Raw genomic sequence first — 22,031 nt, 5'->3', positions numbered from 1 at the left:
TCTTTTTCAATTATTATTATTATTATTTTTGCTATTCAGTTTCTTGTAATTTATTGTTGGGTTTTAAAAATGTTTTCTTTCTACCAGGAAAATGAAGGCAAAGGAAAGGTATGATAGGACCGGTTGATTGTGTTACTTTTTAAAGAACCTCTGGAGCTTTAGTTTTTATGAACCAGATTCCTTTTCAGCACACCATCCCACCGTCAAGTTTGGTAACAAATGAGAAAACAAATATCTTCAGTAATGGTTCTACTTGGCTCAGTCTTGCTCCAGTTTATATTTAGTTTGTCCTGGGTTTTAGTTTTTCAGAAACAAAAGCTTTTAGTCAAATAATGAAATTTCTCTTGTTTGGGCTATAGGGGTGTGAGATAAGTCTTAGGAGCTATAATTTTATGTGAAATTGGCCCAGAATCTAGCATAAGGGGCAAGCTTTTAAAAAAAGGAACAGTCCTTACTAATCTATTAACAGTGAACACAAATGCCACACAAAGACTACATTCATTTATCGTGTCCTGGAGAACAATTACTTTACGAAGTCGTGTGGCTCAAAGTGGTATTGATGGTTCTTTGGAAACAAATGTGGACTCACTACAGTTGATGGCTAATCCATTTTCCTTCCGTGTGGCATGTTTAATCAGCTCTGAGAGAGACCGAACTCTGCAGGTGGAACTGGAAGGGGCTCAGGTGTTACGCAGTCGGCTAGAAGAAGTTCTTGGAAGAAGCCTGGAGCGCTTAAACAGGCTGGAGACCCTGGCCGCCATTGGAGGTGGGGAACTGGAAAGTGTGCGAATTCATCACAAGCATGCCTACTGAGCACTGGCGGGTCAGACTGCAGCCCAGGATGGAAAACCTTGTTTGCACTAACCAGAAAGATCCTTGTCTGATTTTGGCAGAATTAAACGGTGACTTACTAATGATAGAACTGGTACAAGTAGCATCAACTACAAAGTGAAACTCACTTTAGCCTACATGGATCTCACTGTACATACATATCAATCCCTAAATTGAATGGTGGAGGTTGCAAAGTGTATTTGCACATTTTAAATCATTCTGTTTTAGTTTTTCCACCTTTATTCATTCTTATCCTTAGCCCTTCTCATTCCCTCATCCCTTCTGTGGGCCAATAAAGTTTATTCTTCCCCTACTTTCACAATCCATTTCATATGTTCCATATCATATCATAAATGCATGTGTGTGTATTATTTTTGCCATTCAGTCAACTCCTCTTTGAGTGAGAGCATTTTTTAAATCAAAAGCATACAAGTTTTAAGATGAGAGAGTGGGAAAGAGATTGAGAGTCTGTAAGAATGACTTCGCAAAAGTGATACAATCCTTATCAGAAGGTAATCAAAACCAGGAGAGTAGTCTTGTAATAGTAGACTGCAGGTATTGAGAAGGCCAAGTTAAAGAACAGAGGCAAGAACTATGAAAGTGATCATAGTCAACTTTTACCTCCAATACTGTCTCAGAGTTGACTGTTGTACACAAGTGAACTTAGATTAGGTACAGATTAAATTCTACTTAAAATTTGTTCTTTATTGATTCCTTTAGGTTTCTTTAAACCAAGGTCATGCTATTTAGTCAGAACATGACTTCTAGAATGGTCTTCTAGAGTCAGAATTCTCTGTTTACAAAGATAATTTCAAATGTAGTATCCCTCTTTACATTCAGTGTTTCACCAAATAACTCATTATAGCCAGAAGAGGGTATTGCTTCTTCCATTTGTGGCACTAGATAGGGTCCTATGTTTTTCACTATTTAGTATGTATACATTTCTCCATATAAAATTAAGTAATAGGCTTCAGTCTTTGAAGTGCTAGAATAGTTTAGAAAGAAATGTTACAGATGTATGTTTATAGTTTTAATCATTGTCTCAATGCTTTCTTGTGGCAACATGACAGGTATAAGGAGAGGGGCACCAGAGATTGTTTCTGATGTCTTGAATGTCAAGAGTGTGAAAAGTAACCAAGATTGCTTTGCAGCTTTGTGGGATCAACATCATGAATTTGTTTTTATTTCCTCTGGTTGGAAGTTTCCAAGGTTAGAAGCTGAGGTTTCAGTTACTTTAAATATGGAATTTGGGAACAGGGATTGAGGCTTTCTAGCACAGTAAATGTGACTGAATACCCTTTCTAAACTAAGTGGGGCACAATGATTTTTTTTCCTTCTATTTTTTTTTTTTACATGACACTTTATTTCTTTCACATGTTGACATGGCTTGTATTACATTCTAAATTTCATCTGTTTCTGTAACTTTAGCTGTGTCTATAACAGATAGAGCATCAGTCAAACTAGAGTGGACAGGGAGAAAATGTTCTACTGGGGAAGCACTCTGGAATCTTCTGATTAAGTCATTTGCAAAAGATTGATAGCCATAAGCCTTACTCTTAATGGATCTGCCATTTCAGTTTCAATGGCTTTTGAGGAAAAAGGAGTCATTTAAGGAAGGAGATAGGAAGTGTAGGCCAATCCGTCCACTTTTCTTAGTCTCCCAATTTTAAGAGACCCTTTCTTGCACAAAATTTTTTGTTAACTTTCCAGAAGTAAAGAGGAAGGTAATGGAGCTGTAGAAATGTCAACCCATCAAAGACTAGTTTGTCGTGTTGTTACAACAAGGCATTTAGGGAACGTCTTTCCTTAATTTTACTAATAGACCGAGGAAGCCTTCTGAGTCCGCTAGTAAGATTCAGCTCTGGGTGATTCTTTGTTTCTAATGGCTCATAGTGATTACAGCTTATGTATCACTCCTACTTCTGTCAACCTCCAGCAAGAGTAAGTTGATAGCAGGCTAAATTAAAAGTCTGATCTTAAAGTCATAAATGTGACTAAAGTATGGTACTAACTTTTTCTGGTCTAGATAGCTGGAATGAGGCTTGCAAACAGTGTTATCTAGAGAGAGTTTGTTGGTCTAACAACTTTGTGTGATAATTTGGCATCTGATTAGAGAGCATGAGTCTGATCGATTTTATAATCCACACATAGATCATGCTGTGTGGTTGGACACATCATTTAATAATATTTAGCATGATATAATATTCCATTTTCTCTACAGGAGCACAGACTCTCATACTGGATTATTCTACCTTTGACAGTCATTTTTCAATATGACAGTAATTTTAAATAAAGCATCGTGTGCTTATAGAACCTTGTGCTTGAGTAAAAATCTTCAAATAAAAATAATGAAGTAAATTTTTACTTAGGCCATGCTTAATTGGAAGCATAGAACTTAAATTGAGAAAAAAATCCATATGATAGATTTTGTTTTTCTCATGCTTCCCTTTTGAATAATAGCAAATAATGCAGAGTAATGGTTGTAAGAGTTCAGGGTAGATGAAGTCTGTAGGTTTTAGAAGTATAGAGTTGAAAAGAACCTCCAAGAGGACTTATTTAATGAGTGAAATAAATGGCCTTAGATAGATATTGTCCCTAAACTCTTTTCTATTGAAAGTTTATAGTATTGAAAATTTGATGATTATTAGTACCTAGTATAAATCAACATTCATCTGATGTTCTCTTTTTAGATAGCCAAGTTATAACTTTTTTGAAAAGACATTATTGGACTATGTTAGTAGGTCAGCCTTTTCCTTTGATAGTGTGTACTCTTATCTGTCACCTAACCTTCTCCACACCCTCTTCTCTTCATTCAGCTGTGGACAGCAGTAATATTTTCAGTACCTTTGCTTCTTAGAGGAAATACATTTTTCCCTATTTATATTTTTAAAAGATGTTTCTATTACATTATATATAGCAAGAGATCTATTAAGGATCCAGAAAATTTTAACCTGTAGAGGATATGAGTTCCTAACCATAAGAATTAGTTTCCTTGAGGGTTCTTTAGTATATTCTATTTACACAGTTTATACATAAGTAAACTCTGTGGCAGATATACATAAAAAACCTATCACTTTTATGCTCATTCATCCTCCTAATTCAGTGTCTGGGTCGTGAGATGTTTGGTTCATAGCTTCAAAAACTGTTCAAGAAAACTCATTTCACTTCTCTCTATGTTGATCTTCCAGTTGGATCTGGAGTCTTCTGATTGTGGAAAGGAGGAGCAGATCACATTATACTGAAAATTGTCCTTTTCGTTGAGAAATAAAGGTTGACTGAGCTACCTGAAGTCACTTTCCTTTGGACTGTAAGCCTTAGAGAGAAGAATAATACCTTTGCTTTTCTTGAGGTGGTATTAGAAAACTCTAGTTCCCATTGATAGGATAAACTTGTTTTCTCGTTTCATGGTCTTTTTATATAAAGCAGTCACAAAATCGACATTTGGCATCCCTGCAAAGCTCAAGTGGCCTTTTCAAGTAGGGTATCTTGTAGTGTTCTGCAGGTTTACAGTCAGTATCCTGCAAGGAAAGGTGACAAACTTCCTGTGAAGTTAGGAAGAAATATTAGTAACCCACACACTTAAAGTGAGTTTTCCATTTTACCTTGTAGAGATTGTACTAGAGATGAAACAAATGAAATGAGTTTTCTTTTCCAGGTATATCCTGTGAGATACCAGCACAGAGTATTTTCTCTCAGTTCTCTCAGGGTTAAAGCTCAGTGAGCTTTTCTTTTCTCTTTGGTAGTGTGGAACCATTTGTACTGTAGAAAGACTAGCTGGAAATACAGAACTCCAATGTGGCAATACAGTAATCAACAGAAGGAATGAGTCAGTAGGATAATATATTGGAGTGATTTCTGTATATTTCAGTTATAATGTTTTTTATATAATGTGTATTTCAGTTATAATGTGTTTTAGAATGTGGATTTAAGCCACCTTCTCACCCTTTGCACCAGTAGCTTTGTTAAAACATTTTATTATGATCAAATAACAAGCTTGTTGCTTTTAAGTAATCTAAGTGTTAACAGAAGGCAAGTCTTCAACTTCTCTGTGTTCTCACCTGGGCCAAGATGAATTTTCTAAATAAGAAATAGCATCGTAATTTGCCTCCAACAAAGAATGGGAAATGGAAGGAAACACAAAACTGTGGTCCTGACAATACTAATTCTACCAGTTTTCAAATAAGAATAATTAAACTTACAAAGTGACATACTGATTATTTTTATGTTACTCTCCCTTTTTTTTGTTTAAAGTCAAATTCCAGAAGTAAAAATCTTTATCATACTGTTTTCCTCTTACTAAAACTGGAAGGGTAAAATAGAAAGTTCAGCAACATCAGAAGATGTTGTATTTTAAATAATGTGAAGAATAGGGGTTTTAAGTACATAAACCAAACTGGCTTCCTTGTAGGTTTACTTTTAGTGTATAACATGAATATGTAGTGCTTCTTTTTACAACAATCAAAGTCATAGCTCCAAGATACTGACCTCTCTCTCAATCTATAACCTTTGGAGGCATGCGTTTATACCAGCATGTTTTATAAATTATGAGTTTCTATCTGTGTCCATGAATTCTTACTAGTTTTCACTTAAAATTTTGTGGGTTGTTAAGAAGAGTTAAAGTGATTCATAACTTCACGCTTGAACCTGGGAGGTGGAGGTTGCAGTGAGCCGAGATCATGCCATTGCACTCCAGCCTGGGCAACAAGAGTGAAACTCTGTCTTAAATAAATAAATAAATAAATAAATAAATAAAGTGGTTCATAACATCAGATGAAGAAGGAGGTGAGTGATATGTTAAATGATCAGAAACTTGGCATTACATTATTTCCAGGACCATTTCCCCACCAAAATAAGCTGTGTATTTTTCATTTCTTCATGGCACTGTGCTGTTAATTTGTGTTAACATTTGTGCTAAAATGGAGTGTAATTTTTATTTATAAGTGTTAGAATTTTAGCTATCTTAGTTGAAACACAAAAAAATTGTTGCTGATCCAATAAAATTATCAAAGGCCAACAGAAACTATTTGGTTTTATTCTTAAAATATTTATAAAAAAAAAAGTAGAGAAAGCTTGTATATTTTTTTTCCTTATGGGAGAATCAGTCTATTGATTATTTACTAAATTCCAAGTCAAAGCAAGGCTCATAGAATGAGTCTTTAACTAAAGGAAGGAAGAAGAAACTCGAATTTTTCTCCTCTCGAAGAAGTGAGACTAAAGAAACAGTGTTATACTTTCCCCAGAAATGCGACATAGGCTACTTTACCTTAAAAACCCTTCTTTGCTTGCTTTGCTGCAGGAGAATAGCAGAAAGCACGACAGAGGTTTGAGGAGCCAACTGTGGTGGGTAGTGCTGTCTCTAAACATTCCTAGAAAAACCTGTTTCTCATGTTCTTTGAAGAAAAAGAGAGACCATGAGCAGAAAGAATTTATTGACATTACAGAATTATGGCATCACAAAATAGGTGCAGTGGTCATATCTCCTGGTCTGCCCGGGAGTCCTAATTTACATGTGCCTTGGTTAGCCTAAGGATAGAAGACTGTAGTTGTATTGAATAATTACCCTTTTGGAGAAGTAGAAACTCTTTCCAGAATTTTAGTGAGATTTCATACCCCCAAAAGTGTTTTAGATTATGATTTGGCCTTTTCAAGTAGCTTAAAACAGCTACTTTCTGAAACATGTGAGCTGGAAAGCCCTAAGGCTACTTAAGAGATGTTGCAATTTGAAGACAAAGATATGCCATAAAGGGGTATGACTGCAGACAGCAGTTTTCTACCACTTCTGTTCCACGATCAGAATCTGTCTAGATAGAGAATTTTATTTCTTAGCAGAAACTAAGGAGGACTATATGGAATCTTAATAGTTTTCTTATGATCCTGAAGGGAATGTGTGCAGGTGAAATTGTAGTTTGATAAGAGGCCTCTTTTCCTTGATTCTCTCATACAGCACCATAACATTAAAGTCAGCAATAGTTGGTTCATGACATGAAAATGTGAGTGTTCTTGTAATGAACGCATGACAGAGTACCTGGGAGTCAGAGTGAAATGGGGCTGAGAGTATTAGACACAAGGGCCTAGTACTGAAGGAAAGAACACTTGGCACTGCCAACTTATTCATGCTTAAAAGTTTTAGTTCTTCAGATCACCTTTTAAAATAAAATATGATCTCTTGCTATGTTCTAAGTAACTATATGGAAAAACCTCACTCCTCTTCTGTTGATCCCATATTAATGGCTTAAAGGAAGATAATAATGACTACAGAGTAGAATTTGGGGGAAATGGTCTTGACTCCACCCAGTTTGGACTCATTACAAAGAACATGTCATGAGCCAGGTGTGGTGGCATGCACCTATAGTCACAGTTACTTGGAGGCTGAGGTGGGAAGATCCCTTGAGCCCAGCAGTTCAAGACCAGCCTTGGCAACATAATGAGACCTCATCTGTAAAGCAAAATAAAACAAAAAAAGAGGTCATGAAGTTTCCCCTAAGGCTTATTTAGGCATGTTGGAGTTTTAAGACAGTTATCATTTAATGATGATTAATCCTTTTTGTAAGGCACCTATTCCAAAGAGTTCAACCGAAGAGTTGTCACTCCTTACTTTTTCAATGTCCTGTGAGGCAGAGAGCAAAGAGTATCATTTCAAGCCTCCTGCTGGGGAAACAAGTATTCAGAAATGAAGAAGTGCAGGTAGAATCAGTCAAGATCATTCAGATAGTAACATCAAGTATAAAACTTCCTTCTGCTGATGCTATTTAGGTTCTGTGGCCTTCAACTTTCTCAGTCTTCAACTTATAAGCCCATGGACTACTTCAGTTTACTTACGATAACAATAATAATATTGTTTAAGGATGATATTTATTGAGTACACACTGTGTACCAAGCACTGTTCTAAGCACTTCAAAATCAGCAAACCCTTTAAAGTTCACAACAGTATGGAGTGGGTAATGCTCTTAACCCTAATTATTAAATGAAGAAACTTAGTTATGGAAAGGTTATGACTTGCCTAAAGTGATATAACTAACGAAAAAAGCACAATTCAAATCTAGACAGTCTATCTCCATAGTTCATGTTCTTAATTATTATGCCATACTCAATTTAAAAATTTCTACAAAAGTATGATTTTTGCCTCAGTGATAAGAATACCTTATATTTGCATAATGCTTACATTTTCACCCAAGGATTTTATGGTTTTACGTTTTAGAGGTTTATTTTTGTGTACTTTGTAGAATTAGAGAATTTGTGTACTTTGTAGAATTAGAGAATTTCTAAATCTAAATAAGGGACATCTTGGTATCACCTCCATTTTGTGTTGTTCAAAGCCTAGAAACTTCCAAGAACTACAAGTTGAGAACTTTTATTGAGCCTGAAATAAAAGTTTTTTATAAAATTGCCAGTCTAACATGTAAAACTTAATCTCGAAGAAGCAAGTTAAATGAACAGATTCTTAGCTTCCAGAGAATCTAAAGATGGCAGACTATTTTATATTTTATCAAAAAATAAGCAGAAGAGTCATCAATATAAAATCATAGGTACCTTTAAATTAGAAATTCAAAGTATTCCAAGTTAGTTCTGAAGATAGTGTTTCGTTGTGCAGTAAAAGTTTAGAAAAGGGTATCACCCACATGAGAAGTTCTCTCATTTATTTAAAAAATGGAAAATGGTAAAAGATGTCTAATGTAAACTTATATACAGGACCTTGTATGAGATAACTTACTCTCTTACTCCCATATTTTCTGTAAATTTTTTAGCTTTACCCCTCAAACATGGGAGAAAAAGTTTCAGCATTTTAATTCAAATTGGTAAAAGGCTGAGCAACCCTTAAAGCTGCCATAATGGAAGAAGACTGTGAGCTAGCTTAAAAAAGAGAGAAAGAAGGGGAAGAAACAAAACTCCTGTGTGGCAGAGTGTCGAGATGAGATGAGCATTTATTTGTCTCTGTCGAATTCCTTATGGAGCCAGAACCATAGCATCCTGCTCTTAAGTGAAATAAGATGGAGCATTATCCAAGAATGCAGACGTGGCACCAGAAAGGCTGTCAAGATAAGTGGAGGGCAGAAAGTGTCAGATAAAAACCTTCAAGACCAGTGACAGTCACCCTTTACAATTCTCGCTTCTGGAACCTCGCAGGAATGGTCCTGGGATGTGGGCCCAGCCTGACTCCACAACCCAGCAACAATGGTAGGGGATGAGAATCCTGACCTCACAGAGCTGAGCTTTCTTCAACTACAGGATCCTTCTCTAGCCCCATGTTCAAAAGAGAAACAATGTGAACAGTCTGTTTTCTGTCACTGAATGAGACAATTCATTTCCTTTGCTGGAAAAACATAAAAGATTGTGATCGCTACTGTTGTACAGGGAAAGATTTTCCTAAGTAAGCATAACATGATGTGGGTGTCCTAGGTAAATTAGCATCCTGGGTTCAGTAAGTTTTTAAAGCAGCCAAAGATTAGGGAATGTGTCCATACGCCTCTACTCAGCTAGTATCCTGAGTGAGATGGTTTCTGGGGTTGGTTTGAATAAGTATTGGAAATTTCTCTTGTACACTGTCTGCCACAGACCTCTAAAGATGCTGAGTGGTAGAGGTGGTAGAGGCTTCAATGAACAGGACCCTTCCTTGATCTAAAGTTAACATAAAGTTCATGGTATAGATGAGGAAACCTAAGCTGTTATCACAGCATACTTACTACCTCTTATCACTTCCATGAGATCAGCCTGGGTCATTGCAAATGTGTAGATGTGAACTGCCCCTGCTTACCTTATCTGCATTGGGTAGTGAATGCTCATGATTCAGTCAGAGGCTTTCATGCCTGGGTGTCTGAACTCAACAGAAGGTTCTTTGGTCTTGGAGGAAGAAGCAAAGATAAAGATCTGATTTGTCACCAGAAGAAAAAGTGAGTGGCTTCTGTCTAAGAGTCCAGAGTCTTGACTTACTGGCGCAGCTCTCGTGAGGGCTGGTTGTGTAACCTTGGACTCACCACCTAATCTCTCAAGAGGTCCAGGTTAATCTGGTCAGAAGTGGAGTTGTAACTGGTTGGTTGCCGAGGCTAGGATCAGAACAAGATTTCAAGATTCTTTAAGTTGGGGAGGTTCTATAAGACACAGTGAGTGTCACAGTAGATTTTCTTTGATAAATTAACCATAATAAATTTCTACACTTCCTGAAAAATGCAGTAATATAAAACATAGCTCTTGGTCTTAAAATGTATGAACAGTCTTAATTTTAATCAATATAAGGAGGAAGACACACCCTAGATTTGTGCTGTCCAATAGGGTAGCCACTAGCCACATGTAGTCATTTAAATATAAGTAAATTTAAATAAAATTTAAGATTCAGTGCTTTGAAATGTGGGCCATACTACCCGCATTTCAAAGCTCAATAGCCATATATGACTGTGTCCACTGTACTGGGCAACACTGGCACAGAACATTGCTGTCATTGCAGAAAGTCCTCTTGGTCAGTGCTGCCTTAGACCTTTGCCCATACCACAAACTGCAGCTACTTGTACCTTAGAGCAAGGTGTAGATGTTTGGGCCCTAGAGAGGCTGTGTCCATCTCTGGAGAATGAAAGGATGGGTTAAACTGCATGTGGATAAAGCAGTGCAAGAAACCCTTCAGACAAAGGGTGTCTGCATAGAGTAAGAGTTTGAGAGAGGTGAGGAGGAAGGGAGGTTAGAGGAAGAAATTAGGGACAACTGAATCCTTTGGTGTCTTGAATCTTGACTAGACCTGAACCTTACTAGGACACAGGACCCCCAGAGGGAAGTTCCTCAGAGAGATTGTCACCCTATGCACAACTGATCCCAACAATAGATACCTCTGAGAGATTCAGGGCAGCTCTAATCTCCAGGCACTCAGTGGTGGGGAAAGGGTTAGGCATGTGGGACTCATGTTATGGAAGAGAAAGTTTTTATGTAGCCTGGCAGTGGGGAATAATTCAGACTTTCTTGACATTCGAGTGGGGTAACCAGTGCATCTGACAATCGGCTCCTTAGAAATGGGTCTGTGCAGCCAAAGTCAGCTTATGTTGTGAGGCTCAGACTTGAGTATGAGTAAGAAAGTGTCTGTGATACAAAAAGTTCTATTTTTCTTGCCAGCCCTGCTGGCTAGGGAGAATTTCTTCCCCATGTATATGGAGAAAGGAAGAAATCAGAGGCAGCTGGCAAAAAAAGTATAATTTAACCGCTGTCTGGAAGCCATCTGTGAAGGGAATCACTTTTCTTTGCTGGACTTGTTTCCAGGTGCAGCTGCAGGGGATGACACCGAAGATGCAAGCACTGAGTTCACTGACAGTATTGAGGAGGAGGCCGCACACCATAGTCACCAGCAAGTAAGTCAGTGTCAGGGTCTGGGGCTTCCAGGGTGGATGGCACACAGCCATTCTGAGGTCTGATGGTCTCCTGCAGCCCTTGTGGACTTAGTGAGAAGATATCTTTTTATATAAACCACTTCTCAGTCATCTTCCTGTTCTCCTTGAACTTCCCAGCTGCCTTTCCAACCCATATCTTCACTCCATTTTTCTCTCCAATCCACCCTTTGGTTTGTATTGTGTCTCTTTCTTCTGCTTCCTGCCCCCTCCTACCCACCTTTGCCCCTATTTATTCTCTGTAGCTATAGCTTCAGAAGAATTTTTACTTGGAAGACAATGGACAAATTCCCCTTGGGCTTTTTGGAACTGAAACGCACCACAGAAGACAGGGAGTCATCGAAGGGCTGCTCAGGGAGGTGGCAGGGCGGAGGACCTGCTTGGGAAGAAACTCCAAGAAGATTGGAATGCTTCCAAAGCAATAATCTTTCTCAGTGAAATCTCATTATACAAAGAGAACCTTATGCAACCTGACAAACCATTGAGGTCCTGGTGACTCAGTGATCAGCAGATGGTACTTCAACAGCAATCCCCTGTCAAACCTCAGAACTTGAGGCTGAAACATTGTTTCCACCCACCATCAGTGTAGATGTAACTAGCATGTTACAAGAGTGAATAATCTGGACTTCAGAGATTAAGTCACCAATAGTGATCCCACAAGCACTCACTGGAACTCCTATAATGTCTCCACTTTGTCCATGCCATTTAGCAATCTCATCTCCTAGATGGACTGTGCCTATGATTCTTAAGGAGAAAGTGAATCATTGGTAGATATCCTGCACAAGCAGCTGGACTTTCCAGTGATAGCTTTCTTGGGGCTATTAGGAAAACTAAACAAGAAATGAGGCTTTCTGGGTCTGCCTGTATGTCTTCTGCATAAGAAAAAGAAGAGACATCGAATCAACCAATAAGAAGAGCCCAAATAAGCATCCTCAAATCTTTTGGGATTTGGCACCTGGGGACATGAGTAGTTGTCTGGGATACGTCATATTCTCAACCGTTTCTTTATAGTAGTAGGATCACCTTCTTATAGTAAGATCACTTTCTTGTTGCTTTAGCTGTACCCGACCTTCCCTGCTCCCTTGAGTGCTTGCATGAGCTCCACTTTTCCTTTTGCTTGAACAGCTTCTCCTGAGTCCTCCTTACCGATGGTTGTGACTTTAATTATATACATCTCTGTCCCTCCAGACAGATCCCTCTGTCCTCACTGACTTCATTGAGGATCTTGAGTGAGAAAGAGGGACCTTCAGGATGAACAAATGTCTACTCTGAGACAGCTAGATTGGGAGGTTGGCTGGTCACTGATGGTTATAATGACTGTGGGACAGGATTAACTTCAGAATAAATGAACAGGAGACACAGATATGAAGACAGTCAGATTCTGATTGATATGGTCTGAAGTACTCCTGGTATTGCAAGTCATTTGCTCTAATTCTCAATTGTAGGCAAACTGATTTGTAAAGCTGCTGCTTCTTCAGCCTTCTTTCCTGTAGCCTAGCATGGAGAATCTGACCAGATGCCATTTTGAGAAGGTCAGCCCACCCTGGAATGAACTTTTTATATTAGGGCATTTGTATTTCCCTCACAATACTTGCCACATTACTTGGCATAGGAGAGATGCTTAGTGTAATTATGAGTTAACAAGCCTTTGGATCAGGGCTTGACTCATGATAGACAAAGTATATGCCTGCTGGGTGGAAGAATCTCTTGAGTAAGCACCATTTTTCTTTCTATCACCTTTCCTTGAAAATACATCTTCAGCTTTGGGTAGGAGGAATCTTGGTGTATGAAATCATTGCAAATTTACTTCATCTTTTCTGGAGTTTGAGGTTGTGACTCTCCTGCTACCAATTAAATAAAGCTTACTTTGCCATAACTGTTTTGTGTCCAGATTCTCAAAATTTGTTTGCTTGTTTCCAGGAAAATTGTCCCTTAAGGTAGATTTTGAGCTTCTCCTTCTTATGTCCTTGGAAGGTAAACTTTTGCTTGATACCAAGCTCCCTTCTTACTCCAAGCATTCATACACTTTCCCTAACAGACACATCCCACCTTGTCTTTCTTCCAAGGTGAGAATCACCTTTTGGCCAATGCAAGTTGCTTCCTCCTTATGTTTTGGACTCAGCCACCTCAGGAAGCCTCAAGTCTGGCCATGATAGTAATTTTCCCTAGATTATCTCCCACAAAATTCTATTCTCAAGCAGATGTAAGATCTATAATAAATACCTATGAAATTGCTGTGAAAGAAACTAGAGTAATCAACCATTGCATTTTTTATATGAAGTTTTGTAATGGAGAAAAAGTTAATCAAGAATAAAGATTCGGGCCAGGCGCGGTGGCTCACGCTTGTAATCCCAGCACTTTTGGGAGGCCGAGGCGGGCGGATCACGAGGTCGGGAGATGGAGACCACGTTGAAACCCTGTCTCTACTAAAAATACAAAAAATTAGCCGGGCGTGGTGGCGGGCGCCTGTAGTCCCAGCCACTCGGAGAGGCTGAGGCAGGAGAATGGCGTGAACCCGGGAGGCGGAGCTTGCAGTGAGCCGAGATTGCGCCACTGCACTCCAGCCTGGGCGACAGAGCGAGACTCCGTCTCAAAAAAAAAAAAGAATAAAGATTCAAGCCCAGGTAGTGTGCATCTATAGTTGCAGCTACTCAGGAGGCTGAGGCAAGAGAATCTCTTGAGCCCAGGAGTTCAGGGCCAGCCTGGGCAACATAATGAGACCCCCACCTCTTAAAGAAAAAAAATAAAGATTCAAATACAAAGAACAGACATTAGTAGACAAAGTATGATAAACTTGAAAAAAGCTATTTTAAAAAATAGTTATTTTTGATTGACAAATCGTAATTGTATACATGTATGGGGTATGATATGATTATATATATATACACACACACATATACACACACGTATATACACACAAACAATATGGAATGATTAAACCAAGCTAATTACATATTCATCAACTTGCCTACCTATCATTTTTGATGGTGAAACATTGGAAATTTACTCTTATTTTGAAATATACATTTTATTGGCTATAGTCACCCTGCTATGCAATATATCTTAAGACCTATTCTTTTTGTCAATACTTTTGATCAACAATTCCCCCACTCTCCCTCCCCACTCCACCAGCCTCTAGTAACCACCATTCTATTCTTTGCTTCTATGAGTTCAACTTTATTAGATTCCGCATATAGGTGAGCTTATGTGGTATGTGTGCCTGGCTTATTTCACTAAGCATAATGACCTTGAGATTCATTCATGTTGTCACAAATGACAGGACCTCTCCCCCGACATTTTAAGGTTAAATAGTATTGCATTGTGTATTATCTGCTACATTTTCTTTACCCATTTATCTACTGATGGACCTAGGTTGGTTCTACATCTTCACTTAAATTATGAATAATGCTGTAATGAACATGAGAGTGCAGATATACCCTTAGCATATTCATTTCAGTTCACTTGGATATATACCCAGAAATGGGATTACTGGATCATAGGGTAGATTCTATTTTTAGGTTTTTGAGGAAACTCCATACTGTTTTCCACACCAGCTGTACTAATTTACATACCTATTCACAATGTGTGTGTTCCCTTTTCTCTGCATTATCTCTAACACATCATTCACCTTTTTGATAAATGCCACTCTAACAGGTGTGAGATGATATTCGTTATGGTTTTAATTTGCATTTCCCTAATGATTAGTGATGCTGAGCTTTTGAGAAAAGCTAATTTTTAATGCCTTAATGTTGAGAACTAACTTAACATTGTGACAGATACAAAGCAATAGGGTAAAAACAAAACAATGTCATTTAAACAGGATAGCAGATTTGCACAGAGGCCTTTGTGGGGCAAATGGGAACCCAGCGCACAAAAAATTGAATTATATGAAGCAATATCACAAGTGAGTTAGGAAATGTGAAAAAAAAAACAATAAGAGAGATATAATTAAAAATAGACCTAATGGATTCACACTATCACTACAAATACTGGAAGCCCTGGGGTTTCATTTGGGGGAAAGAAATATTTGCTTTCATACATGATCAAAACTAATGAAAAGGCTAGATCCTGAGTTATTTTTCAGGCATTTACATTAAAACTTAAAGTTAGCCAAAGAAAGTCCACTTTGAGATGGAAATATGAAAACCCAAATTAGCCTGGGGAAAAATCAGATCCCTAGGCAATGTTTTATTTTCTCACTTTAAAGTGGGAAATTAGATCAGATGTACCTTAAGGTTTTTCTGGTATTAACATTCATGGTTCATAATTTTTTCTTTTTAAAGAAAATAGGTATATTGAAACCAGTAGAACAAGATAACATATATCCAGAAGGCATTTTAATAATGGGTAAACTTCATTAAAGTTAGACATTATTTTTAAGCAGAAGGAACCCTTAAGGCCTAGAAAAGAATAATGCTGTGCCCACACTCAAGACTAATGGCAAAGTGTGTTTTAGTTAAGTTACTCGGAAAGAGTTTATATAGAATGACAACATCACATAGTTTAAATAAGGGATGGGATCATAAGCTTTCAGAAGTGGTTTTATTTGGTCCCCCTTCCTTTATTTTGTCACAAATGCTGGGGGGCACATATGGAGATGGCCACCAGCCTGATTAAGCCTGCCAGCAGAGTCTTAGAGACAGACATTCCCAGGAGCCTGCCAAATCTCAGGCTCACAAAGTCCAAGTAAGATCGTGTGTCTGGGAATTGAGTGGCTTTGTCTAAGGATCTTTCTTCTTTGACCTCGGTGCACGTGTCTTCACAACCTCAACTGCTATGCTACTGAACACCATTGCACATGCATACTGTGAATCAACCCTACCACAAACCTGTGACCTACATTTGAACATACTTTGTTATGGGGAATAGCAAAAGTCAGTGGCTTTGCACCAACCCCAGCAGTTCTGTCAATCGTTGATCCATATACGCTGTTCTGGGCCCTGCTCTCTTCAATGTATTGGTGACCTGAATGGAGATACAAAGCATATAATTAATTCTACAAGTCATCCCCAATCAGGGGGCCACTACATGATTTGTGGAAATGCACATCAAATATTTGGATGACTTGGATAGTTGGGAAATGATTCAGTATAGCCAGAATGAATTTATAAGGGACAATTACAAGTCACAATATTTATAGAGATAAAAGAAAACATGACTTAGCAACAGCTGTGGGGGAGGGGTGGAAAATTCAGAGGTCAAGTAAAAGCTCCAAATGCTGCCACTGAGAAGAAAAAGAAGCCAATGTGACATTGGGACGTATTAAGATTAACATTGGACAGACAAGCAGGAACTCCTTGTACTAAAGTAATTAGTCATATGCTAAGTAGATTATCATACCCGGATTTTGCTTTCTACACTTTTAAGAGCATGGGAAAAGACCAAAGATAAGCCCAAAATGAACAATAACAAAGTCTAAAAGTTGACAAATTCCCATTTGAGGAAAAGCCATAAGATCTGCTTTAATTAAAACATTGATGAATAACTTCAAGAGTGTCCTCGAGAAATAGAAAGGTTGGGCAGTTGTTCCTGCCTCTGTTTCTTCCACATGCTAAGATTTGTAGAGAGAGTTTGTCTGGCAGCATCGGCACAAAGATGATAACCAAAAAGTGAGGTTGGCTGCTTGGCAGGGTGGCTTCACCTCCACCTCCCAGTAGCTGCAGAGTGTGATTCTTCTGCTGCCAATGAAATAGTTGGTGTTGTCTTCCCTGTAGCTCCACCTTATTCTAATTCTGTAACTGTGTCTGCCGACTGTTTCCCCAGTGCCCTGAGTCCTCCCTCTCAGCTGTCCTTGAAGGCGTCGGAGTTACAGGCAAAGCCTTAGGCTTTGCGCCCTGATACCTTAAGCCATCATCTCCCGCCATCCAGGACTCAAGTGTTGCAGAGCTGATGAAGCTTCCTGACTTGTGAGAAAACTTGCAGGACTCTGTCTCCTCAGGAGGAGAAGAATCACCACATTCACACCCTCCAGTCCTGTTTCAACCTCGTTTGTTTGCATTTGTTTTAATTTCTTATGTGCTTTTCTCCCTCACCATCTCTGGATTCTCCTCTTCTCCATGGGGAAATTCCTCCTGCTCATTTGGTGTGTCCCTCCTATCCAAACCAGTCCCCAGGGCCCTTATGCCTGACTAAGGAGGTTCTGGGTAGGGAGTTCATTTTAGATCTGCTTTTTTTGTTTGTTTTTGTTCTCATTGAAAACTGCCTTTGCAATCTCATGTTTCTCTTGGGTCCTCTTTAATGGCCTAACTTCTTCAAACCATGATTTTCTTTTAGCTCGTCAAGGTGGCTTTGGAGAAAACTCTGGCAACTGTGGAGACCCAGAACCCATCTTTTTCCCCTCCTTCCCCAATGGGAGGGGACAGTAACAGGTGTCTTCAGGAAGAAATGCTCCACCTGAGGGCTGAGATCCACCAGCACTTAGAAGAGAAGAGGAAAGCTGAGGAGGAACTGAAGGAGCTAAAGGCTCAAATTGAGGAAGCAGGATTCTCCTCAGTGTCCCACATCAGGTAGGACATTCTTCCCAGAGAAGGGGAGCTTGCGGGTCATGAGGCACCACAGCCAAGGGCCTCGCCTTGCTGCAGCCAAGGCATCCGTGCTGCCAAGGGGCTACTTGGTGCATATCCCAGGCTCCATGCATTAATATTCCTACAAATTCTTTAGATTAAGTAATATTGGCTAATGGTAATCACTTTCTGTTATTCAAATAATCCTGGTCTTAATTCAGTATAACAGTGCCCACTATTATTGTGCATCTGCCAGTCATACATATGACAGTCATGGTGGAAACCTCCTTGTTACATGACCAGTATTGCTGTTTTTAATTGACTGAAACATATAAGGAATCCCTGCTACCTAATATGTTTCACTGCTGTATACAGAACCAGAACAGTTCACGAAGGAGGAGGGATTTTTTTTTTTTTTTTTTTTTTTTTTTTGAGATAGAATCTCTCTCTGTCGCCCAGGCTGGAGTGCAGTGGCAAGATCTTGGCTCACTGACTACAGGCTCTGCCTCTCAGATTCATGCCATTCTCCTGCCTCAGCCTGCCGAGTAGCTGGGACTACGGGCGCCCGCCACCACGCCCGTCTAATTTTTTTTTTTTTTTTTTTTTTGTATTTTTAGTAGAGACGGAGTTTCACCGTATTGGCCAGGATGGTCTCAATCTCCTGACCTTGTGATCCCCCTGCCTCAGCCTCCCAAAGTGCTGGGATTACAGGAGTGAGCCACCGCGCCCGGCTGGAGGGTTTGTGTAGAGGCCCCTCCCTCTCTTCTCAGCTCTCACTCATAAGTCCTTCAATCATGGAATATCAATTTTAATCATCTCTGCTGCTTTAGTAATTTTACAAAAATAGCAGGTAGCTCATTCATTGGTTAGATTGGCCACTCTGTCTTTGATGGCTTTTTGTCAAAAGTTCCTTGGAGAACATGCTGATACTGTAGGGCTGATCCATGTATTCATTCACTCCCAGGACTATAATCATCACTGCCTGTTTAAAGTACACTGTACAACTTCTAAATCATGCCCTGTTGTTTCCCTGCATATTACATACCACTTAAATTTCCCTGAATAATGTTAGCACTTTGAAAAGGGCCTAAGCATCTAGCTCATGTCCTTGTTTCATAGCTGAGGAAACTCAGGCCTAGAGAGTTTCAAGTGACTTGCTCAAGGTTGCATAATAGTCTGTGGCTCCCAATTTCTAACATCTAAACCTTGCTTCTATACTATACACTTTGTCAAACAATTTTTTTAAAATTCTTGCGATTGTTCTAAGTGCTGATTCTTTTGCTCTGAATTATCATAATAACTTTTTCCTTAAGTTCTACTTAAAGCATATTATTTTACTTAAATTTTTGTATGTGTAAACTTAATTGAGTTGTCATGGGTAAGAACAGTACATCTCTTTTGATTCTATTGTTGAACCTACAATCAAACCATCTGTAGATATCCCTGTGGATTACTTTCCTTTGTCCTCAGAGTTACTAACCTGAAACTCTGATTTGTTCAACCCTCCACCCAACCTACAGAATCACTTTTACTGTAGAAGGTAGAATCTAATGCATTGTTCTTCCTTTCAAGAAGGTTTTGTTGAGTTTTTCCTTTATTTGTTTGTATTTAAAAACATCAGTTTTTTTTTAACATGAAGTTACAACATACTATTAAATATTCTTTTCCATATACACATGCGCCCTCTTTATCCCTTTCCACATCCCAGTTTTGGTAAAATACCTATCCCCTTTTTCTTTATTGAGAAACTATCTCATAGATTGTCTGTCTGTATCCTATGTCCTATTTTCCTTCCAGAAACACACCAGACAAGCTCTGCTCTAGGTTCCAAGACTCCTGGATTCTGAGAAATTCAATCTAGGTGCATAGCCTGCTGCTGATCCTTCAAGTTGTGAATTACCCATTTCCTGTGCATCCCCTAGCTCGGGGGTTCTCAGTTTAGCATGCTTAAGAATCACCTGTGGACTGGGCGTGGTGGCTCATGCCTGTAATCCCAACACTTTGGGAGGCCAAGGCAGGCAGATCACCTGAGGTCAGGAGTTCGAGACCAGCCTGGCCAACATGGTGAAACCCCTTTGCTGCTAAAAATACAAAAATTAGCTGGGCGTGGTGGCGCGTACCTGTAGTCCCAGCTACTCGGGAGGCTGAGGCAGCAGAATTGCTTGAACCCAGGAGGTGGAATTTGCAGTGAGCCAAGATCTCACTACTGCACTCCAGCCTGGGTGACAGAGTGAGACTCTGTCTCAAAAATAAATAAATAAATAAAAATAAAATAATCACCTGTGGAACTTAAGTAAAATGTGGATTCGTAGGCCTTAGCTCTACAGCTTTTTTAACAAGCACCTTATGGGATTCTGCTGTTGGTATTTCTCAGGTCTGCAGCTAGTACAGCAGGGATTGCATGACTTCCCTGTTAGACCCTGAGCTAGCCATACCATATATGCAATTTCATTTAAGCATCTGCTAACTCCACTAGGTGTTATCATCCTTATTTTATATAAAAGGAAACTGAGGCTCAAAAAAGTTAAGTGAATAGACTTGTTACAGCCATGTTTGCTTCCACTCAACCCTAGTATGAGTTTGTTGTTGTGGAAAGAATTTATCTGGAATGTCTTGGTGCAAATTAGCTGTTTTGGTCAATTTTATTTCTTCAACAAATATGAATGATTTATGTGGCAGTCACTTGTGTAGGCACTGGGGATACGGGGTGAAAAGGACAGAGACAGTCCTGCTCTCAAGAAGGTTATCTCTATCACGTGAGCCAGACATAAAGCAAACAATTATCTAAGTACATTTTGATTGTATTAATAGTTCTGATTAGTGTTATTTATTTATTCTGTCTTACTAAGTCCCAATGGTTTGAAACTGACTGATGATAAATAATAAAACTGTAAAATTTATAACAATAAATTTGTTACAGAGAAGGTCTTATTTTTTAACAGTGTAAGTACCTTGTTTATTCCAGAGGCTACTAAAAATTAGAACATATGAGGCTGCGTGGCACACAAGTAAAGAAAACAGGCCTGCATGTCTTGAATCCAAGGTTTCTAGTGATGGTGCTGACACCAAGAATCTGTGGAAGTTTGGACAAGTCTCTTACTTTTCCTGAGCCTTGGCTTTCTTATATATAAAATTAGGGGGCTGTGGTAGGTCTCAGGTTGCTTCATGCTCTGGGGTATGTCTGAGTTTATTGTGGGCTGAGATGTTGGTAAGAGGTACTATTAGGAACTGTGGTCAGGATCAGACCTAGCCCTCAATTATGTGTGTTTTCTGCAGGAACACCATGCTGAGCCTTTGCCTTGAGAATGCAGAGCTGAAAGAGCAGATGGGAGAAGCAATGTCTGATGGATGGGAGATCGAGGAAGACAAGGAGAAGGGCGAGGTGATGGTTGAGACTGTGGTAGCCAAAGAGGGTCTGAGTGAGAGTAGCCTTCAGGCTGAGTTCAGAAAGCTCCAGGGAAAACTGAAGAATGCCCACAATATCATCAACCTCCTCAAAGAACAACTTGTGCTGAGTAGCAAGGAAGGGAATAGTAAACTTACTCCAGAGCTCCTTGTGCATCTGACCAGCACCATCGACAGAATAAACACAGAACTGGTTGGTTCTCCTGGGAAGCACCAACACCAAGAGGAGGGGAATGTGACTGTGAGGCCTTGCCCCAGACCCCAGAGCCTTGACCTTGGGGCTACCTTCACAGTGGACGCCCACCAAGTAAGTGTGGGCTTAGATGGAGTGAAAAACAATTGGAGAAGGGCTCGAGATGACAGTGTTTACCTTAAAACGTTCTCCCATATGAATCAGGAGGTACCAAGAGAAGGGTCTCTTTGTACCACAAGCAATAATAGTAATATTCTGCCTATATTCAGCCTTTAGAAAGGCTTTTATAACATAAATATTTCTTTAGTACTTAATTTTTCAGATAACACACTAGGCACTGGCATGGGGCAATAAAACTAATGGCTGCCCTTGAGATACTTAATATGGTCAGAAAAGATGGCACACAAACAGGTAATTTTAACAGGATGTGGTAACTGCTGTAACATAGGGATGCATCAGGTTATGAGGCAGCCCAGACAAGTGGTATGTAATGACATCCCTTCCTTATCACTGCCATTTTTTTGTCACAGCTCATCACAAGTGTCTGTTCCTGGGCCTCAGATGGGTTATTGGGATCCTCTTTAGGGAAGGAGCCATGCTGAAGATTCAGTAAAATGGAGAATACAGGGATTCTGAGAGAATCAATGGGACACAATGTGAGGGGAGATGAGTGGAGGGTTCCACCCCTTCTCTTTTTGACCACTGAGAAAACATTTCCTGAAGCTCCTCTGTAGACAT

General features: G+C 39.3%; 2 protein-coding genes across 26 annotated transcripts in view; one reads left to right on the top strand and one right to left on the bottom strand.

The window, feature by feature from the left end:
• LOC115837636 (putative neuroblastoma breakpoint family member 7) overlaps window positions 1-22,031 on the bottom strand; it is a 655,832-nt gene that overhangs the window by 563,103 nt on the left and 70,698 nt on the right.
• LOC100582383 (myomegalin) overlaps window positions 1-22,031 on the top strand; it is a 230,677-nt gene that overhangs the window by 178,212 nt on the left and 30,434 nt on the right. For 24 of the 25 annotated variants that reach the window (XM_030824692.1, XM_030824704.1, XM_030824710.1 and 21 more), the window contains 4 exons: window positions 639-766; window positions 11,068-11,156; window positions 17,466-17,698; window positions 20,972-21,407. In XM_030824692.1, coding sequence (XP_030680552.1) covers window positions 639-766; window positions 11,068-11,156; window positions 17,466-17,698; window positions 20,972-21,407 — 886 coding nt within the window. Of the gene's footprint in view, window positions 1-638; window positions 767-11,067; window positions 11,157-11,437; window positions 13,069-17,465; window positions 17,699-20,971; window positions 21,408-22,031 lie in introns of those variants that run through there. The other variant, XM_003268067.3, reaches the window with a different exon arrangement.

This window comes from Nomascus leucogenys, chromosome 12 (assembly GCF_006542625.1).
Source record: "Nomascus leucogenys isolate Asia chromosome 12, Asia_NLE_v1, whole genome shotgun sequence".
Classification (NCBI taxonomy): domain Eukaryota; kingdom Metazoa; phylum Chordata; class Mammalia; order Primates; family Hylobatidae; genus Nomascus; species Nomascus leucogenys.
This window is presented reverse-complemented; position numbering and strand designations above follow the sequence as displayed.